General features: G+C 48.0%; 1 protein-coding gene across 1 annotated transcript in view; it reads left to right on the forward strand.

Moving 5' to 3' along the window:
- The window catches only part of MAN1C1 (mannosidase alpha class 1C member 1), a 147731-nt gene continuing 129384 nt past the window's right edge, over positions 973 to 19319 (forward strand). Inside the window, exon 1 of the mRNA XM_018056080.1 lies at positions 973 to 1843. Coding sequence (XP_017911569.1) covers positions 1304 to 1843 — 540 coding nt within the window. The 5' untranslated portion in view covers positions 973 to 1303. The remainder of the gene's footprint in view (positions 1844 to 19319) is intronic.

The following is a 19319-nucleotide window of genomic DNA, read 5'->3' on the forward strand; positions in this document are numbered from 1 at the left end:
GGACTCGGGCTTAGGCCCCAGCACACTCCCCACCCCGGGTCGCCAGGCCAACTGGCCAGGCTGCGGCGCCGCGGCGGCGGTGGACGGCGGGGCGCGCGCAGTGGGCGTGGCCCGAGGGCGTGGCCCGGCGGGAGGCGGGGCCGCGGGCGCTGCCTCCGTGAGAGCCCGAGCTGCGGTGGCGGCGGCGGCGGGGGCGTCCGGGCGGTGTGTGCGCGCGTGTTGGGGCGCAGGCTCGGCGGCGGCGGCGGCAGCGGCGGCGGCGGCTCAGCCTGCGGCGGCGGCGGCGGCGGCCCGTCTGGAGCGGCCGCGGCGAGGAAGCCAGCTGCAGCGGGGGAGGCGCAGCCGGGACTGCGCGCTCCGCGGAGCCGGCGGGCACCGGGAACAGGTGATCCCAGCGGGAACCCGAAGCCCTACCGAGAGTTGGCGGGGCGGGAGCCCGCACTCCGCCCCCCACCCCATCCCCAGCGCAGCTGCAGCCGCCCCCGCCGCGGCTGGTCGCGAACGGCACTGCGCCCGGGACCCGGCTCAGGCATCCCTCCGCTCCCGGGAGCCCCCCCCCCCACCCTGCCTCGCCTGGCTCAGAAGTGCCTGACCACCACCACCCCCAGCTCCCCGGCGCCCGCCCCGCGGCGGAGCAAAGTTGTGGACGTGTCCCGATAGCCAAAGCCCCCAGCGCTGTCGCGACCCGGCCGCTCCAGCGCGCTCTCGGAGCGCCACTGACAGCCCGGCCGCGTCACCCCCCACAGCCCCCGGGAGTCGACCCCTTCTGGAAACTGCTTCTGAGGCTCAAACTTTGGGCCGGGGTGGTTGGGGGTTGCTGAGGGCAGCTCAGCTCGGGGACGAGGCCTGCGGGCGCCCCTCCGCGTGGACAAGCCTGGGCGCCTCGGACGGCATGTGACGGGCTCCGGCGGCGGCCGCAGCGCGGGAAGGGGCGCGGGCCCCGCGGGCCCCGGCCGCGGCGAGGAGGGGCGGCGCGGCGGCCGGAGGGAAGGCTGCAGTGCGCGGTCGACCCTCGCGGGCCCGGGCCCCGAGCCTTCCTGCCTCGCTCGCCCGGGCCCCGCCGAGGCCGCCGCCGCCGCCGCCGCCGCTCCCCCTGTCCCGGCGCGGGAGGACTCTCTCCAAACTCCCTGAACTCCGGGAACAAGCCCCCCGAAAGGGCGAAACTCTCAGGGACCCCCACCAAGGGCGGCGCGCCCTCGACGACCTCCGCTCGCCGAGCCCAGCTGCTGACAAGTGCCTGGACTCCGAAGACCTCAGGAGCTCGGCCGGAGCTGAGCGTGCCCCAAGCCCGTGCCGGGTCAAGATGCTCGTGAGGAAAGTGCCCGGCTTCGTCCCGGCCTCCCCTTGGGGGCTGCGGCTTCCGCAGAAGTTCGTCTTCCTTCTCTTCCTCTCCGGTCTGGTCACCCTGTGTTTCGGGGCCCTGTTCCTGCTGCCCAACTCCTCTCGCCTCAAGCGCCTCTTCCTGGCCCCTCGGACCCAGCAGCCCGGCCTGGAGGCGGTGGCCCAAGTCGCCAGCCACCCGCGGGCCCATGGACAGGAATCTCCTCCCAACCCGGCCCCCGCGGCTCCAGCCCCGGGGGAGGATGACCCCGGCAGCCAAGCCAGTTCCCGGCGCAGAAAAGGGTGGCTGCGCCGCACGCACCCCACTGGACCCCGGGAGGAGGCCACGGCGGCCCGGGGCAGCGGCGCCACGGCCCTCAGACCCCAGGAGGGGAGCGTCCCCTCTAGCTTTGACTTCAAGGCATTTCGGAGCCGCCTCCGCCACCCGGTCCTGGGGACTAGGGCCGACAGGAGTAAGGAGCCCCAGAGCCTAGTTCATACCCAGCGGGAGAAAATCAAGGAGGTAAGGACTCTCCTCCTCCTTCCACAGACTATTTTAAAAGATGGCTCTTGTGCTTCCATCCATCCTCGCTCACCCCCAGTCACTCCCGGGCTCCCTGACCTGCTCGAGGCCCTCCTCCCAAACTTCCCACCTTCAGCTCCTTCCTGCACACTTTTCCAGCGCTGGGTTCAGTTAACCATCCACATTCCTGATAGATGGTAGCTAGAGCCCTAGACCAACTTTCCCTCACCCCCAGATTCTGGTCTTTCCAGTCTAGTCCTGAGCCCAGGTGGGCCTTGCTCCCTCCCTTTTTGAGATGCTAATAAGATTTGTGTGGAGTCGCTTCAGGCGTCAACACTGCGATCTCATGGACTGTAGCCCACCAGGCTCCTCTGTCCAGGGGAGCCTCGAGGCAAGAATACGGGAGTGGGGTTCATTAATGGGCACCCTTTCTGTTCGAAGGGGCCAAGGGCCGTGTTCTCTCACTGTGAGTCCTTTAGTCATGACATCTCCTAAACCCCTTTAGGATCTGCTACCTGGAAATCCAGAATTTGGGGGATACTTGATGTCTTGCAAGTATTTTGTAATCTAGCCAGCAACCCACAAGCCAGAAGATGTCCTACATTCTTACTAACTGTTTCTATTGAGCTTTGGAACAATTGTACATAATTGCATGTAATACAAGGAGCAGTGATCAATAAGGTAGTGGTAATGATACAGAAGCTCTGAGGTTATTGGCTTAATGAAGCAGGTCTTGGACTGGTTTCCTGTAGGGATTGTACCAGAGAGGGGTTAGATGGATCACTCTGACTCTGAATCTGAGTCCTAGTTTAACACACCAAAAGCGAATGCAGCCTCACCATGGCTTGGACACAGTTGCCAAGCCGCCACTGATAACTAAATGTTCTGCTCAACCACTGTCAGAGCTGCCTGCTGTTGGAGCCGCCTGTTTGAGGATTTTGCCTAGCACTGTGGAGGGGGCTGCAGTGACACCCCCGGACCACGAGGGGGCTGTGGGCAAGCAGTGGGGCAGGGTCTCTTCCCTAGAATTGAGAAGATGCTCCCCTGCCCCTGTGGACCCAGAAGGAAAGGACTGCTTCTCTCTGGACCTCTTGGTTTGCTGCAGAGCCGTCAGCAAGTCTGCTCTGATTTCCAGGGAGAGCAGGCAGCAAGGGTCAGGACCTGCTCAGGGTGCCAAGACCTGCTCAGAGCCAGCTGAGAGCTGAGCTGCCCGCCTCCCCTTGTCCAGTCTACCCTCTCTCCCAGCGCCCACCTCGCCCCTAGTTACCTCTGCTGTTGTTACTCGGCTTTCTATGCTAAGCCATGTGGAGACTCTATCTTACCGAATAACTAGCAATTGCTGGACATTTTGTGATGTCAGGATCGGAAATCACAAAAATCACAAAAAGGAGTCCTTGATTCTTGTGTGCAAGTGTGCAGTCAGTTTCCAAATTCTTACTGAAATCCCAGAGGTTAATTGAGGCTTAGACGTTTCAGTAGCTAAGAAAGGGGCATCATTTCTCCCCCATTGGTTAAGGACCTGTGTTGTTGAATACTCACCTGAACCACTCCAGCTCCCTTTCCTAAAACTGCCTCTGAGCACATTAACCCTTTCAGACCTCCTCGGAAGGCAGTGACTCCCAGTGAAATTACATATAAAGTGCACGCGTGCAGTTTTTCATGGGGTATAGAGCTGCCATTAGATTTTCCAAAAGATCCTCCAAAGGATTAAGAATTAACTCCTGTCCTCTTCGGAAGCAGTGCTTTCTGCATTTGCATCTAAGACTGTGACCCATTTCTGAAAGCCTGTGGTTGGGAGCCATGGTAGGAAGAGTGGGCTGGCCAATGGGGAACCAAGTTCTGCCCCTCTATACCAAGAGAACCTCTTTTGAGGGCAGGGGCTGTGGGCAGTGACTTGCAGTGGCTAGGGATGGTGGGAGGTGTAGAGAGTCTGCTTTGCCAGTGGTATAAAGTAACACAATGGGTGGAGGTTTGTGTTAGTTGCCAGATGTCTGGCTCTTCCTGTCTGGCGTCTCTGTACACCCCTGGTAGTAGATAGAAGCCTGCTTGTCTGTGCCTTTCGTTGTTCAGTGAACCCTCTCTTACAGTCTTGAAGACCGTAAGCTCCTCAGAATGGAGGGGACAGGACTATATATACTATTATGTTTTGAAGCCTGTTGTCTCTTCAGGTGTCTTGAGTTTGGACCCCTCCCTTCCCCACCTCCCCAGATAACCGGAAATAAAAATGTGGGCAGTGTCTGGTTTAGCTGTTAACAGAATTAACTTCCCTGGTGTCCCACCTGATGAGGAATGCATTTGACTGTTGCTGCAGGATGTCTTTATTTCCTTCTCATTTAAATTTCTATCTGTGCCAAGCCCAGGGGTAGATCATTTTAGAAAGGTGCCTGTTTTCAGAAAAGGGACTGCTGCTTTCCTCTCTGGCTTGTTCATTTCCAGACATGGATTGATTAGACCCCAGGAGCAGAGGGGGAGCTAGCATCAGATAAAAAGCGCTCTGTTCTTATAAGACGAGGTTTTTAAAGCAAAAGTAAGCACCAGGAGCAATTCAGAGAGGGTGATAAATGAGAGTGAATGAAGACTGGACACTCGGGCTCTAGATCAACGAAGTATGCTTATGAACATTCTGGTGTGAGAGATGGACGTGGACACAGGGTCTCTGCTGATAAGACGGGTTGAGGCTGCCTGTTCTGGTTGTTCACACATCAGGAAGCCATCTGTCACTGGAACCAAGGATTTCTCCTCACTTGTAATTTTGGAACCTTGGAGGAGGCAGTGTGGTGAAAAGGGGAACCCAGAGAACATGGATTCAAGTGTCCGCTCAGTCATCAGCTGTCTCACTTTGGACAAGCCACCTCCTCTCCTTCCTGGACCTTGTTTTTCCTTCTGTAAAGTGGGATGAGAGAGAGGAAAAGAGACTGGTTACATAAACTCTTGCTTCCAGACCCGGCCCCTAAGTAGACTGCCAGTCTGGCCAGGGACTCCTTAGCAGCTGGGCTTTTCCCAGCCCTGTTTTCAGCATGTCTCAGTTCCTTGAAGTTAGGGACAGTGTTGTGCTCTTGTTGATGATGGTGATGTGTTCACTGTTGTATCCCTAGCACCACATAGCTAAGTATTCCTGTCACACGTGTTGAACTTTAGAGACGGGACTGAACAGTGACAGATCCTCATCTTGGGCTCATCTTGGAGAGTGAAGGGGTCGGTAAGAATGAGAAACGGCTTGCTGACTGCTCTCCCTTACAGATCTGATGATAATATAGGAAATTATTGTTATACTTATGTTAGGGTCATAGATAGGCTGCTATTCAAGTTCAGTAGACCTTTCTTACATATGACAAAAATGGATGCTTTTGAACTGTGGTGTTGGAGAAGACTCTTGAGAGTCCCTTGGACTGCAAGGAGATCCAACCAGTCCCTCCTAAAGGAAATCAGTCCTGAATATTCATTGGAAGGACTAATGCTGAAGCTGAAGCTCCGATATTTTGGCCTCCTGATGCAAAGAGCTGACTCTGATGCTGGGGAAGATTGAAGGCAGGAGGAGAAGGGGACAACAGGATGAGATGGTTGAATGGCATCACTGACTCGATGGACATGAGTTTGAGTAGGCTCCAGGAGTTGGTGATGGGCAGGGAGGCCTGGCGTGCTGCAGTCCATGGGGTCGCAAAGAGTCAGACACGACTGAGTGACTGAACTGAACTGAACCCATGACAAGAGTTGGGAGTGAATCGCTTTGCCAGGCTTATATCCCGATGAAAGGTTTCAGACAGTGTTGGGTCCTGCTAATGATGGCTGGTTGCTAATCTAGAGAACCTCAATTGTCCCTTCCGGTGAAGGGGGCTTTTGTTAAAGGGAATTGGTCAGTGAGATTGGGGTACCCATATAAAGAATGTGCTCTTATGCGCCACTGTATGTGGTAGTCGTCTTGGGTGTCCAGCCTGGGTTCAGGCCCTAGCCAAATCATCAACCCTGACCTCAGGTGAAAATTTCTGATTGTCATTGGGCCTCAGTTTTCACAGTAAAATAAGGGGATTGGCATTTAGGGAAGTCTTCTCTCCCATCTGTTCCCACTTGCTTTATTTATGGATCTGCCCAAGCACCTAGGATAGGATTTGACACTTCACTGGAGCCCAGATACTTGAATCAGTGGCTACAGTAAAGATCTTTAACTAACAGTTAAGGTTGCTGGTGGCAGAGGCTGGGTCCTCTTCCTGTGGGTACCTGGAATTCCAAGAGTTGCAGAGCAGAGGCCACAGCAAGTTTTGGGGGCTCAGCAGCTCTGTGACCCAAGAAGCCTTTTAGAAGTTGCAGTAATTTTCAAGTGCAACCTGAAGGGACTGGGGAGGGGGCAGCCGTGAGTAAAATCTTTCGTGCCTGGATAGCAGGCATCTGGAAGATGCCCGACTTACCTTGGAGTCCTGAGACTTGGCAGCGAGTGCCCCAACTCTTGCCTTCCATGCCTGCTGTCTTAAGCCTCTAGGACGTTGCTGGTTATGATGTGTGACTATGTCCAGATAAGTCATCTTGGCAGATGATCTTTGCTCCCCACTGATGGGCTGGTTTGTTAGTCGCGTGTGGTTTCTCTGTATATCTGATTTATCACTGCTAGTCTCAGGGACAGGTAGGAAAATTAAAAGGCTTTGTGTTCTTTGTAGCATGTGAATCTGAGCCTGTGAGATGTTCAGGATAATTAATATTAGGAACATCTTCAGATTTAAATAGCTTTCCTTCGAAGAGCTCTGTTTGAGTTGAAAATCCACTGAAGATTTTTACCCCCTTGTCCTTCAGTTTCTCTCCTGATGTATTTTCTGCTCTATGATACATTTAATACAGACAAGAAGACTGGCCTATAGTAACTGGACAGGTCCCTTGGGAGACCCTCACATTGCATGCCCAGTCACACACTTCATCCTTCTTTTTAAGTGCTGCTTAGAACTAAGAGGGCTGCAAGTAGAGCAAAGTTTAGTACTTGTCCCCACCGGGTCTACAGCTTAACAACCACAGGCTGGGTGGGTCTCTACTTTCGTCGTGAGCTGCACCATGATTTTGGGGACTTGGTGCAGGCATTCCGGGAGCAGTCATTTCTCAGGCCTCACATCTTTAACTCTGTCCTTAGTGTTAGGTTTAGAAACACATAGTGCAATGACTTTTAAAAGTCAGCTGCTTATTTCACACTGTTGTTAGCAGGGGCGAGGGGGGCGAGAATATAGATTCCCTGCAGTTTTCAGAGTGACTGATTTACATCCGAGCTCAAGAAATGCCTTTTCTCTAGCTCTCCCCTAAGACTGATCCATTACTCTACCAAAAATAAATATTGTGATATATATCACGCATAGTTTGCTCAAAGGGACTTACATCTTTTCTCTTATTGAAAAAAATAAATCAGGCTCACAGATTGGAAAGCCTCATGCAGGGAAGCTATTTGGTAATCTAGGTGGGCAACCAGCCTATGGGTGCTGCCTCTGGCATGGGAAAGGCGATTGCCTCTGCATCCTAAGTCGAATATGCACCAAGGGAGGTGGCGAGGGCTTCAGGAAATTCTCTCCCTGCCTTGCTTTCATTGGCCAAGTCAGGAAAGCTTTCACAAGAGTGTGATGGACAGGATTCAAGAGAGAGCAGTGGGCACTTGTTACGTTAACTTTAAAAGATGTGCCATACATGGAGTAGGCTTCCCTGATAGCTCAGCCGGTAAAGAATCCACCTGCAGTGCAGGAGACCCCGATTTGATTTCTGGATCGGGAAGATCCCCTGGAGAAGGGATAGGCTACCCACTCCAGTTTTCTGGCCTGGAGAATTCCATGGACTGTATTGTCCATGGGGTCGTAAAGAGTCGGACACGACTGAGTGACTTTCACATACATGGAGCAGGAATGAGTGTCCTGAACCAAGAATGATTATTATTCCACTTCTGTACAACTGCAGCCCCCAAAAGACTGGGCTCATTGAAACAATAAGCTCTGGTTCTTCATTTCCCATTGTCTCAGCACCAAGGCCTTATGAACCAGTGTTTGCATACTCTGGGGGAAAAAACAGATTTTTTTAAGCTCTGAATTCTCATGGCACATGATGGTAAGGAAAAGAAACTGGAGATTCCTTAAGAAGTTCTGAGGACCCAAGGATCCAAGTCCCCCTTCCCTCCTTCTGGTGGGAAGCTCTGGTGGCTGGCTAATAGCCAAGGCAGTATGGTTTTGGTTCTCTTAAATGCAGGGTGTGGCTGAGATAGCTGGAAGTCAGATCTACTTTTTGGTTTCTCCATCCCCGAAGAAAACTGAAACCATGGAGGCCACAGCCATAGGCTGTGGCCCAGTTGTACGTGTTTCTTCCCTTGAGAAGGCTGTTTTCTAACATCGGGGTTGAGGTCTCCCCACACTTGACAGGCAGGTGGTCAGAAGAGCCCTTATTCACAAGAGAGCCTGAATATGTCTCTGAACTCTGAGTTTTCATTAATTAAAAGCTGAGGCCAGGGCGGTTGTCCATCTGTTTTAGTGCAGTATTGCAGTGGTACAGAAGAAACTTGGGCATCCTGATTAGTGTCCTTAACAGATAAGCAATAATTATCCTTTTCCCTGGCATGCTCTGGGAGTCAGCTGCTCTATAGACGAAACTTCTAGGTAAATAGCTTTCGCTGAATAACAACCATTGTCAGTGGCTGATAGATTTTTCTCCCCTCATTTCACCTCTACTGTGACTTGGGGGTCACCATAAAATCCACTGTGCAACACAGCATATCCCATTAGGCCCTGATGAATCATTTAGGTAAGTCTCTCACTGCCTTATTTATTTATTTATTTTTTGCTGTGATGGAGGTGGTGGTGGTGGTTGTTTAATTGCTAAGTCGTGTCTGACTCTTTGCAGTCTCATGGACTGAAGCACACCAGGCTCTTCTGTCCTCTACTGTCTCCTGGAGTTTGCTCAAATTCATGTCCAGTGAGTCAGTGATGCTATATAACTGTCTTATCCTCAGCCGTCCCATTTTCCTTTTGCCTTCAACCTTTCCCAGAATCAGGGTTTTTTCCAGTGAGTCAGTTCTTCACATCAGGTGGCCAAAGTATTGGTGCTTCAGCAACAGTCCTTCCAAAGAATCAGGGTTGATTTCCTCTAGGATTGACTGGTTTGATCTCCTTGCAGTCCAAGGGACTCTCAAGAGTCTTCTCCAGCACCGCAGTTCAAATGCATCAACTCTTCAGTGCTCAGCCTTCCTTATGGCCCAATTCTCATGTCCATACATGACTACTGAAAAAACCATAGCTTTGCCCCTACAGACCTTTGTTGGCAAAGTGATGTCTTTACTTTTCAGTATGCTGTCTAGGTTTGTCATAGCTTTCCTTCCAAGGAGCAAGCATTTTTCACTTTCATGGCTGCAGTCACTGTCTGCAGTGATTTTGGAGCCCAAGGAAACTAGTTATTTATTTAAGTGTAACTTACATATCCCACTCCAGTACTCTTGCCTGGAAAATCCCATGGACGGAGGAGCCTGGTGGGCTGCAGTCCATGGGGTCTCGAAGAGTGGGACACGACTGAGCACCTTCACTTTCACTTTTCACTTTCGTGCACTGAAGAAGGAAATGGCCACCCACTCCAGTGTTCTTGCCTGGAGAATCCCAGGGAAGGGGGAGCCTGGTGGGCTGCCGACTCTGGGGTCGCACAGAGTCAGGCACGACTGAAGCGACTTAGCAACAGCAACAACTTATATATAGGCAATTGCACAGATCTTAAATATACAGTTTGCTAAATTTTAACAACTGCAGAAAACCATGTAAACCACACCCCTAGGAAGATATAGAACGTTTCCATCACCCAGACAGTTCCATCTGCTCCTTCTCAATCAGTCCCCCATCATCCATACCCAAACACTGTTTTGATTTGTCGCCAGAGATTAGTCTCACCTGTTCTAGAACTTCAACTAAATGGAGTAGTACAATATATGCCATTCTGTGCAAAACTTTATTTCACCGAGGTTAATGCTTTTGAAACTCATTCATGTTGTGTGTAGCAGTATTTCATTTCTTTTTGTTGAGATGTATTCCATTGTATGAATATCCCACGATTTGTTTACTCATTCACATGTGGTTGGACCTTTGGCTGTTTCCAGCGTTTGGCTATTATGAATAAAGCTGTTATGAACATTTTATGCACAAGTCTTTATGTAGGTATATTTTCATTTCTTTTGTGTAAACATCTAGGAATATCATTGCTGGCTCACAGAGTAAATGTATGTTTATAGGAAAGTGGAAACACTTTTCCCAAATAGGTAGACCATTATATACTCCCACCAGCAGTGTGTGAGAGTTCTGCATCGTCGCCTACACTTGCTATTGTCCACCTTTTTCGGTTTAGCCATTCTATTTGATGTATAGTACTGAGCGCCAAAGAATTGATGCTTTTGAACTGTGGTATTGGAGAAGACTCTTGAGAGTCCCTCGGATTGCAAGGAGATCCAACCAGTCCATCCTAAAGGAGATCAGTCCTGGGTGTTCATTGGAAGGACTGATGCTGAAGCTGAAACTCCAATACTTTGGCCCACCTCTTGCGAAGAGTTAACTCATTGGAAAAGACTCTGATGCTGGGAGGGATTGGGGGCAGGAGGAGAAGGAGACAACAGAGGCTGAGATGGCTGGATGGCATCACTGACTTGATGGACATGAGTTTGGGTGAACTCCGGGAGTTGGTGATGGACAGGGAGGCCTGGCGTGCTGCGATTCGTGGGGTTGCAAAGAGTCGGACATGACTGAGCAACCGAACTGAACTGAATATTTAGTTGAAGTTTTAGTTTTTGTTTTCCTGTTAGCTATTGTTATTGAATATCTTTTCATATGTTTATCTGCCATTTCTTTATCTTCCTTTGAAGGGTATGTTCGGATCTTTTGTGCCCCCCCTTAAGATTTTTTTTTTTGTACTTATCATCATCTTATTGAATTCTAGAAATCCTTTGCATATCCTGGATATATGTCATTTGTCAGATGTATATATACATGGGCTTCCCAGGTGGCTCAGCAGTAAAGAATCCGCCTGCCAATGCAGGAGATGTGAGTTTGATACCTGGGTCAGGAAGATCCCCTGGAAAAGGAAATAGCAACCCACTCCAGTATTTTTGCCTGGGAAATCCCGTGGACAGAGGAGCCTGGTGGGCTACAGTCCATGAGTTTGCAGAAGAATTAGACATGACCAAGTGACTAAGCAATAACATATATTCCTAAATTCATACTCTATGATGTATTTTTTCATTTTCTTGATGTGCAGAAGTTTTAAATTTTGATAAAATCTGGTGTATCAATGTTTTCTTTTATGGTGGTACTCTTGTGTGGATTAAAAATTTTATTTTGTTTACCCAAAGGTCATGAAGGTAGTCTCCTTTCAATTCTGGCAGCTTGATCATTTTAGTTTATACATTTGGGTCTTTCATTTACTTCAAATTAACTTTTGTATGTGGTTGAGGTTCTTTATTTCCATTTAAATGTCTAGTTGTTTAGTGCCGCCTGTTGAAAAAGCTTTCTTTTCCCCTTGGAATTGCTTTGATGCCTTGTTAATTTATCATATGTATGTGGTTCTGTTTCTGGACTCTTCTGTTCTATTGATTTGTCTTTACGCCAATTTATACTATCTTTTTTTGAGTGTGATTGGCTTTAAGCAAACCATCTTGCTGTTTGTTTCCTGGAATTTTTAAAGTTTTTTTTTCAATTGAAGTATAGTTGATTTCCAGTGCTGCGTTAATTTCAGTTGTACAGCAAAGTGGTTCAGTTTTTTATATATCTTCGCTTTCAGTTTCTTTTCTATTACAGGTTGTTATATTGAATATTGTTTCCTGTGCTATATAGTAGGTCCTTGCTGTCAGTTCATACTATCCTGATGCTGGAGCTCTATAGTTAAGTCTTAAAGACAGGCAGTGTGATTTCTCCACCTTTGAATGTTTTTTTTTTAATGGCTTCAGTTACTATAAGTCCTTTACATTTCTGAAGTACATTTGAGAATAAGTACCTCCGTTTCTATGAAGAATCATGCTGGGATTTTTATTGGATTTGCCTTGAACCTATAAATCAAATTCCTCTGAACATTTTTTTCAAGTGTAGGGCTACTGTTGACTGATTCTTACAGCTTTTGTTTTCTGAAAATGCCTCTATTTGCCCTCCTCTTAAAAGAATATATTTGTTGGATATAAAATTTTAAGTTGATCCCCTCCCTGCCAACCACCCTTTCTTTGTATGAACGAACCGTTGTCTTGTAACTTGTATTGCTTCTGAGGAAAGATCAGACTATATTCCCCTGTGTATAATCTCTTTCTCTTCCCTTTGGATGCTATTAAGATTTTCTCTTTAAGTCATCTGACAGTGTACCTAAATGTCGATGTAATTGTTTATCCTTCTTGGGGTTTGTTGAGCTTCTTGTGTCTATGGGTTGATATTTTTATCAAGTTAGAAAAAAATTTGGCCCTTAGGTCTTCAATATTTTTCCTACCCCAATATACCTCCTTTTGTTTTAGAACTTAACTTACATATAAGTTAAATTGTTTGATATTTTCCTAGAAGTCACTGAATTTATGCTCATTTTCTTTTCAATCTTTATCTCCGCACTTTGGTGTGGATACTTTATGTTAACCCATCTTCCGTTTCACTGAAATTTTCTTCTGTAGTGTCCAATCTATTGCCAAGCCCACCCAGTGAATTTTTAATTTTCAGGTTTTTTTTTTTAACCTCTCAGTTCAGTTCAGTTGCTCAGTTGTGTCCGACTCATTGCGACCGCATAGACTGTAGCGTGCCAGGCCTCCCTGTCCATCACCAACTCCCAGAGTTTACTCTAACTCAACTCCATTGAGTCGGTGATACCATCCAACCATCTCATCCTCTGTCGTCGTCCCCTTCTCTTCCCACCTTCAATCTTTCCCAGCTTCAGAGTCTTTTCCAGTGAGTCAGCTCTTCGCATCAGGTGGCCAAAGTATTGGAGTTTCAGCTTCAACATCAGTCCTTTCAACACACACTCAGGACTGATCTCCTTTAGGATGGATTGGTTGGATCTCCTTGCAGTCCAAGGGACTCTCAAAAGCCTTCTTCAACACCACAGTTCAAAAGCATCAATTCTTCGGCACTCAGCTTTCTTTATAGTCCAACTCTCACATCCATACATGACTACTGGATAAACCGTAGCCTTGACTAGACGGACGTTTGTTGGCAAAGTAATGTCTCTGCTTTTTAATATGCTGTCTAGGTTGGTCATAGCTTTTCTTCCAAGAAGCAAGAGTCTTAATTTAATGGCTGCAGTCACCATCTGCAGTGATTTTGGAGCCCCCCCAAAATAAAGTCTGCCTCTGTTCCCACTGTTTCCCCATCTATTTGCCATGAACTGATGGGACCGGATGCCATGATCTTAATTTCTGAATGTTGAGCTTTAAACCAACTTTTTCACTCTCCTCTTTCACTTTCATCAAAAGGCTCTTTACTTCTTCGCTTTCTGCCGCAACTGTGGTGTCATCTGCATATCTGAGGTTATTGATATTTCTCCCAGCAGTCTTGATTCCAGCTTGTGCTTCCTCCAGCCCAGCGTTTCTCATGATGTGCTCTGCATATAAGTAGAATAAGCAGGGTGACAGTGTACTGCCTTGACGTACTCCTTTTCCTATTTGGAACCAGTCTGTTGTTCCATGGTCAGTTCTAAGTGTTGCTTCCTGACCTGCATACAGATTTCTCAGGAGGCAGGTCAGGTGGTTTGGTGTTCCCATCCTCTTGAAGAAGTTCCCACAGTTTGTTGTGATTTTAACCTCTAGAATTTCCGTTCGGACCTTTTTCATTGTTTTGAGCTCTCCAGTGTTTCGCATGTGCTCACTCATTGTTTTCATCTTGTCCTTTAAATCCTAAGGCACATCTGTAATAGCTTTTCAGAACGTCTTCTTTGTCATTCTTGGGTCTATCCCTGTTGACTGTTTTACCTCTTGGTTACGGGTCACATTTTCCTTCATCTTCATGTAACTACTGATTGGTAAACATTTTCTGCCAAACACTGTGAATGTACTTTTTTGAGATTCTAGATTCATCTGCTTTGTTTTTAAACTCTGCTTTTAAGTAGTTTTTATGCCCCTTTTCTGTCAGGCTGACAGCTGTTACATCTCTGGGCTGTCAAGATGCCTGCTTCTGGCCAGTTTATTCTCTACTTTTCCTATTTTGCTATTTTCTAATCTGCAGATGGCTAGGAAACATTCAGTCTATCTTGTTAGCATTATATATAAAGTACAAATAAATAGACCTTGAGTAGGTCTCAGAAGACTCCTGAATGAAGTATATAAACTTGACACATTTTGGTACAGTTTAAATATTAAAAGATTCTTTCTTACTTTTGGTAGTTGGTATGAGATGCATGAAATATAATTTTGTGTTGAAATTATATCCTGAATAAATAGAGTAGCTCTCAAAGGGGTTGAGATCATCTCTAGTTGATGTCATCTGAAATTATTTGTGCATTTTTTGCTCATCTGCTTTGAGGTGTTATAAGAAATACTTGTTGCTCTCTGTGACATTCTAGCAGTCTCTATTAGTGTGACTTTCCTCTCAGAATTTTTTAATCTGTCAAGTATTTTCTCTAGCCTCTCTACTTTAACTCTAATGATGAATTTTTAGAAACTTGGTTTGTAAATCCCCCATAAAAAAAGGTATTCGTATAGGCCAAATTGCTGATTATTGATCAGAAGGAAGCTAAATATACATGGCTGAAGGATTTTTACATGGCTGTGGGTCTGATCTCTTATCTCCCGTCATTCAGCAAAGTTCAGTAGGAAATAAATGTAGTGTATTATTGCAAAGGCTATCTTTAATTTCATTCGTCTCATTTGGGGGGTGTGTGGGGGGGGTGTTGAATTAAAGTTCCAGGTCTCTTATTTAAGATCTCTTTCCTCCACTTTCATTCCTGGAATGAGCTTTTCAGAGGTTAAACCTGAACTTTGCCAAGTAAATGCCGATCTGTTGGAAAGACATTGGCACCTTTTTTGTTTTTCTGTACTTGTGTTCTTGACCTAAATCAGCAAAACTTCCTCTTTTCCAGCTCTCCCAGAAGCCATTCTCCATCTGTCACATACTTTACAGAGCTCTGGAGTAGTCTTGGTTTTTAATGATAAGAATCAGTGGGAAAAGAAGGCTTAAATTTCTTGCTTTCAGAACTGGACCTTTTAGAGAGCAACCTATGAATATAATCAATTTTCCTGCTTTAGACTATAAGGAAAGCTTTTGTAGAGCAAGGTTCACGTTTTGACAGAGAAATAGCAGCTCCATCTAGGGCTTCTTTAGCAGTTTCAGCTGCAGGTCTTTCAGGGTACATACTTCTGCAGAGGGCAGAGACTTCACACTGATGTAGTCTCAGAGGTGGTCTTGTGTAATAGCGGCCCTGTAATCATGGTAGCAGCTCTGGTTATCAATCCTTGAGTAACTAAGAATGGTAGCAGAGTGGCGTCGGTCCAGATGGAGTTGAGGGAGACAAACAGCCTTAGCCTTTCCTGTGATTAGGCTCTGGATTAGATTAAAGCATAATCAGATTCTCTGTGATCTGAGTAAAGTGCTCTCAAATTTGGCACCAGCGGGAGCAGTTTGTCAACCCTGGAATTTGAAGTTTTCTTGCATGTCAGAGAAGAGGTTTCTGACTCTCTTCTCCCTGTACCATCCATTGTCTTTAAATTCTCCCTGGAGGAGTTTGCAGGGGGCCTGCTTTGAAGGGGAGTAGAGGCTGGACCAGGCTGATACCTAACCTCATGGACAGATGAGATCAAAGATTCCTCGTGTGTGTGATATTCTTAGTAGAGCCCTTGCATCCCATTAAGAGTTTAGCTTGTCCCCACAACAGGCTTGTGGCATACATGGCAGGGCGATAATCCCTTTTTATAGCTCAGGGAATGAACACCCTGCAAAGGCAGTAAGTGACCAACTCCAGGCCCTGCCAGTTTAAATGGTGATGCACTGACTCAGACCTCCTCTCCTGACTCTGGTTAACATTCTTTCTATTACGTTATCTGAAGGGTCAAGGTTGATCATTTAGAGGAAGAGTTTTCACTTTGGGGTGAAATAAAGTAGAAATTGTCATAGTCTTGGTTGACATTGAACAGAACGGGTCTCACGAATCTCTAGAACAGGGATTCTAACCTTGATTGCAGTCTGGGACTCCCCACGGGTTTCTTAGTAAATACTGATACCCAAGTTCCTACCCCAGAGGTTCTGGTTTAATTGGCCTGGAATACAGCATGGGCACTGGGATTTTTAAACATTTCCCAGATGGTTTTAATGTACAGCTATGTTTCAGGACTCGTCTTCACCTAAGCTGTATCTCCTTTCTGACTATTATTTCCCTTTTACCCACTTATAGGAGAGGTTGGAAATTTTCTATATTTATTAAGACCAGGATCGGGTCAGACGTGCTGGAGAAAAGACTCAATTAAAACTGAGGTTTCCAGTGTTAAGAGCATAAACTATTAACATCAAGAGAAGCCATAAATTTATTTAAAGAAAAAGATCTTGGAAACGGAAATTGTTATACACACCAAAGGCTATATGAGCTAGAGAAAATTAGAGATGAATCTCTGGCTTTAAGGAATTTCACTGTGCAATGGTGTTGTGTGTCTGAATCATTTCCCACTGTATACAGATGCATGGAAGAAAGGAAACCTCGGTCACCTGCGGAGGTTCTTGCCTGTCCCACGTAAATCTTTTTTGGGGGAAGCAGGCAGAACATAAACACCTAGAATGAAAATATTTGCTTGTCCAGAAGGTGGTTTCTCACCCCCACCACTGTGACTGCCTCTGCCCCTTTCCAGTTAGCAGAGCAGCCTTTTGTTGCTGCTTGGGCCCTGAAATCAAATCACAGCTGCTCAGGAGGAAGATACTGAAGTAAAAGAGCCGAACCCAGTCCCAGGTGTTCAGGCTCAGGGCAGGAGTGCTGCAGTTTCACATCATCACTGCCTTGCCAGGTGCTGGATGTGACTGAATCTGAGAATTGCTGTCCTGGGTTGATCAGATCCCATCTACCCAGGCCCCCTCCGTGTGGAAGCCGCAAGAGGTGAAAATACGCCATAGATGAGTGTGAGCCTCCTTCCCACGGCTTAGTGACGGGCCCCCCGAGAGCTCCGTTTCCATGCAAGAAACCTTTGAATTTTCAACCTGTGCCAAATTGCGATCTTTCGTCAATCTGCCCCAACTATTTCTAGCAAATTCTTTGGCTGACGTGGCACATAGAAACAAAGTCCTATTAATGCCAAACTTATTTCATTCCAGCTTCAAGCGGTGGACATTTAGCGTAGGAGCGTTAATGGAGAGGCAGACTTCAGAGAAGAAATTTCCTTCTGCTGTTAAATCTTATATTAAACCGTGCTCACTCAGAGGCCTCTGGCTGCGGGAAGCAGTGACGAGGGTGGAACTCGGCAGATGGCTGTCGCTGTGGTTTCCTGGAGGCCTGTGCGGGGAGACGATTGTTTATATATTGGTTTTCATTTATGTATTGGTCTTATTTTCATCTTCCTGAGGTGCCCAGATGCTATGGTGATAGATTGGTTGGAAACGACTCATTTGTCAGGGTTCCGTGGGGGACGTAGGTTTCCTTCTCGTGTGCGGTGGAGTCTAAAATGTTTAATTAGATGCCGAGGCATTTCTGTGCAGGTCCCCCTCTGCCGGCCCCCACCCCCACCCCGGGTGGATGCCATTCCTCAGTTTGGAGAGGATCTGGGGTTTTTCTGGGCCTGACCTCCTCTCCTTTCATTTGCTCTCGATGCAACCCTCATTGCTTCCTTCTCTGAGCGGCTGTTTTTTCTCTCCCCTTGTCGTTCTTGTTCTAGAAACCGCCTTCATGTGACTGCTGGAATTTGCAGAGCTGATTCGTGTTGGAAACCTAGTTGTCAAACAGGTCCAAACCAGACCTTATGAAATAATGTAGTTGAGCTGATACACAGTGAGAGGAATATTAACTACCTGCCGCTTATCTGTTTTATTCCAGCTCAACTTCTCCAGAAAACTTACCTTGTTCTTACCACCTGCCAGGCAGTGCCCTGGATGCTGAGGGTGCAGACATGAGGCTTCTGTCCTTGAGCACCACGTCCAGGCAGACGTGTGTGCACGCAACTGTGACACCACGGAGGTGCCCCAGTCATGGGGTGAACAAAGGCCTGGGGGTCACAGCAGCTTTGATGTGAGCTTAGGGGAAAGGTCAGTGTTTCAGGCAAATGTGGAGAACACCAGGTGGAGTGGACTTGTCAGATAGCAAGAGGCTCCATGTGCTGGATCTAGGGGTGTGATACAGGTATGGATATGGGAGGTGAAGTTTGGAATGACCAAGGTTCCTACCCGGGGTGTGTATGCTAAGTCGCTTCAATCGTTTCCAACCCTTTACAACCATATAGGCTATAGCCCACCAGGCTCCTCTGTCCATGGGATTCTTCAGGTAAGAATACTGAAGTTTGTTGCCATTTCCTTCTCCAGGGGAATCTTTGAGATCGAACCTGTGTCTCCAGCATCTCCTGCATTTCAGGCAGATTCTTTACTGCTGAGCCACTGGGGAGCCCCTTCTACCTGGGGGTAGATAAGAACATTAAGAAGTAGGGACAGTGAGAAATCCTGGGAGGGGGAGATGAGTTGAATTCTAGATATGATTGAACAAAAATTCCAGACCCCTGTGAATTCTAGGTGGGTGGAAATATGGGTTCAGGACTGGTGGGGGGCAATGGCACAGGAGATGCAGATTCAGGAGGATGGCCTGCTGGGGGTTCAAGGCTGGAGTGTGAAGCTGCTCAAGGAAAACCTGGACCGAGAGGCGCAGGGGTCAGAGCCTTCAGGAGCCTAAGCATTTCAGAGAAAGAGCAGAGATTTGGGAAGCAGACAGAGGCAGGTGGCCGAGAGACCAAGGGAACCGTGTCCAGCCTCCTTTTTCCTTCCTCTGACTGGTTCTGCCACACTTGGGGTGCCCCTGAGCCCCACGCACAGCTCTCAGGCTCACACAGGCTTGCAGTCCAGCACCCTGTCCTGGGCTGCCTGCCCGTCGTCTTGTCTCTTCCTCAACCACCTCCCAGCTTCAGAGCACTGTCTTCACCAGCCACAGACCCCACGACTTTCCTTCCCTGCTGGCATGAAGAATCAGAGCATCCGTTTCTTCCCTTTGCTTTCTGATTGTGTATCCGGACCTCTGCGCTGAAGAGCTGGTGCTCTGAGCCATCTGCTCTTTGATTTTCAACTAAGAAACGAAGAGCCAACCTGAGCCCGGGGTATGGCTCTTCCCTGGCCTGAGGCTGGAGGAGCTTAGCCTTGTAGCAGAACAGGGGGAGCCGCCCTTTCTCCTGCTTTCTGGAAGTAGGGTCTGTATGTCCTCCAGCCTGACCACGCGCTAAAGATTGGCAGGCCAGCTCCACTCCTCTTCAGTGAAAAGAGGAGGCCATGTGTGTGAGGGAGAAGGCAAGGTTCAGTCTTCACTGCTGTGGAGGAAAGGGGTACTTTGCGCAGTGGTGATGGTGGGTTTTGTTTTTTCCCCGTGACCA

This window comes from Capra hircus, chromosome 2 (genome assembly GCF_001704415.2).
Source record: "Capra hircus breed San Clemente chromosome 2, ASM170441v1, whole genome shotgun sequence".
Classification (NCBI taxonomy): Eukaryota; Metazoa; Chordata; class Mammalia; order Artiodactyla; family Bovidae; genus Capra; species Capra hircus.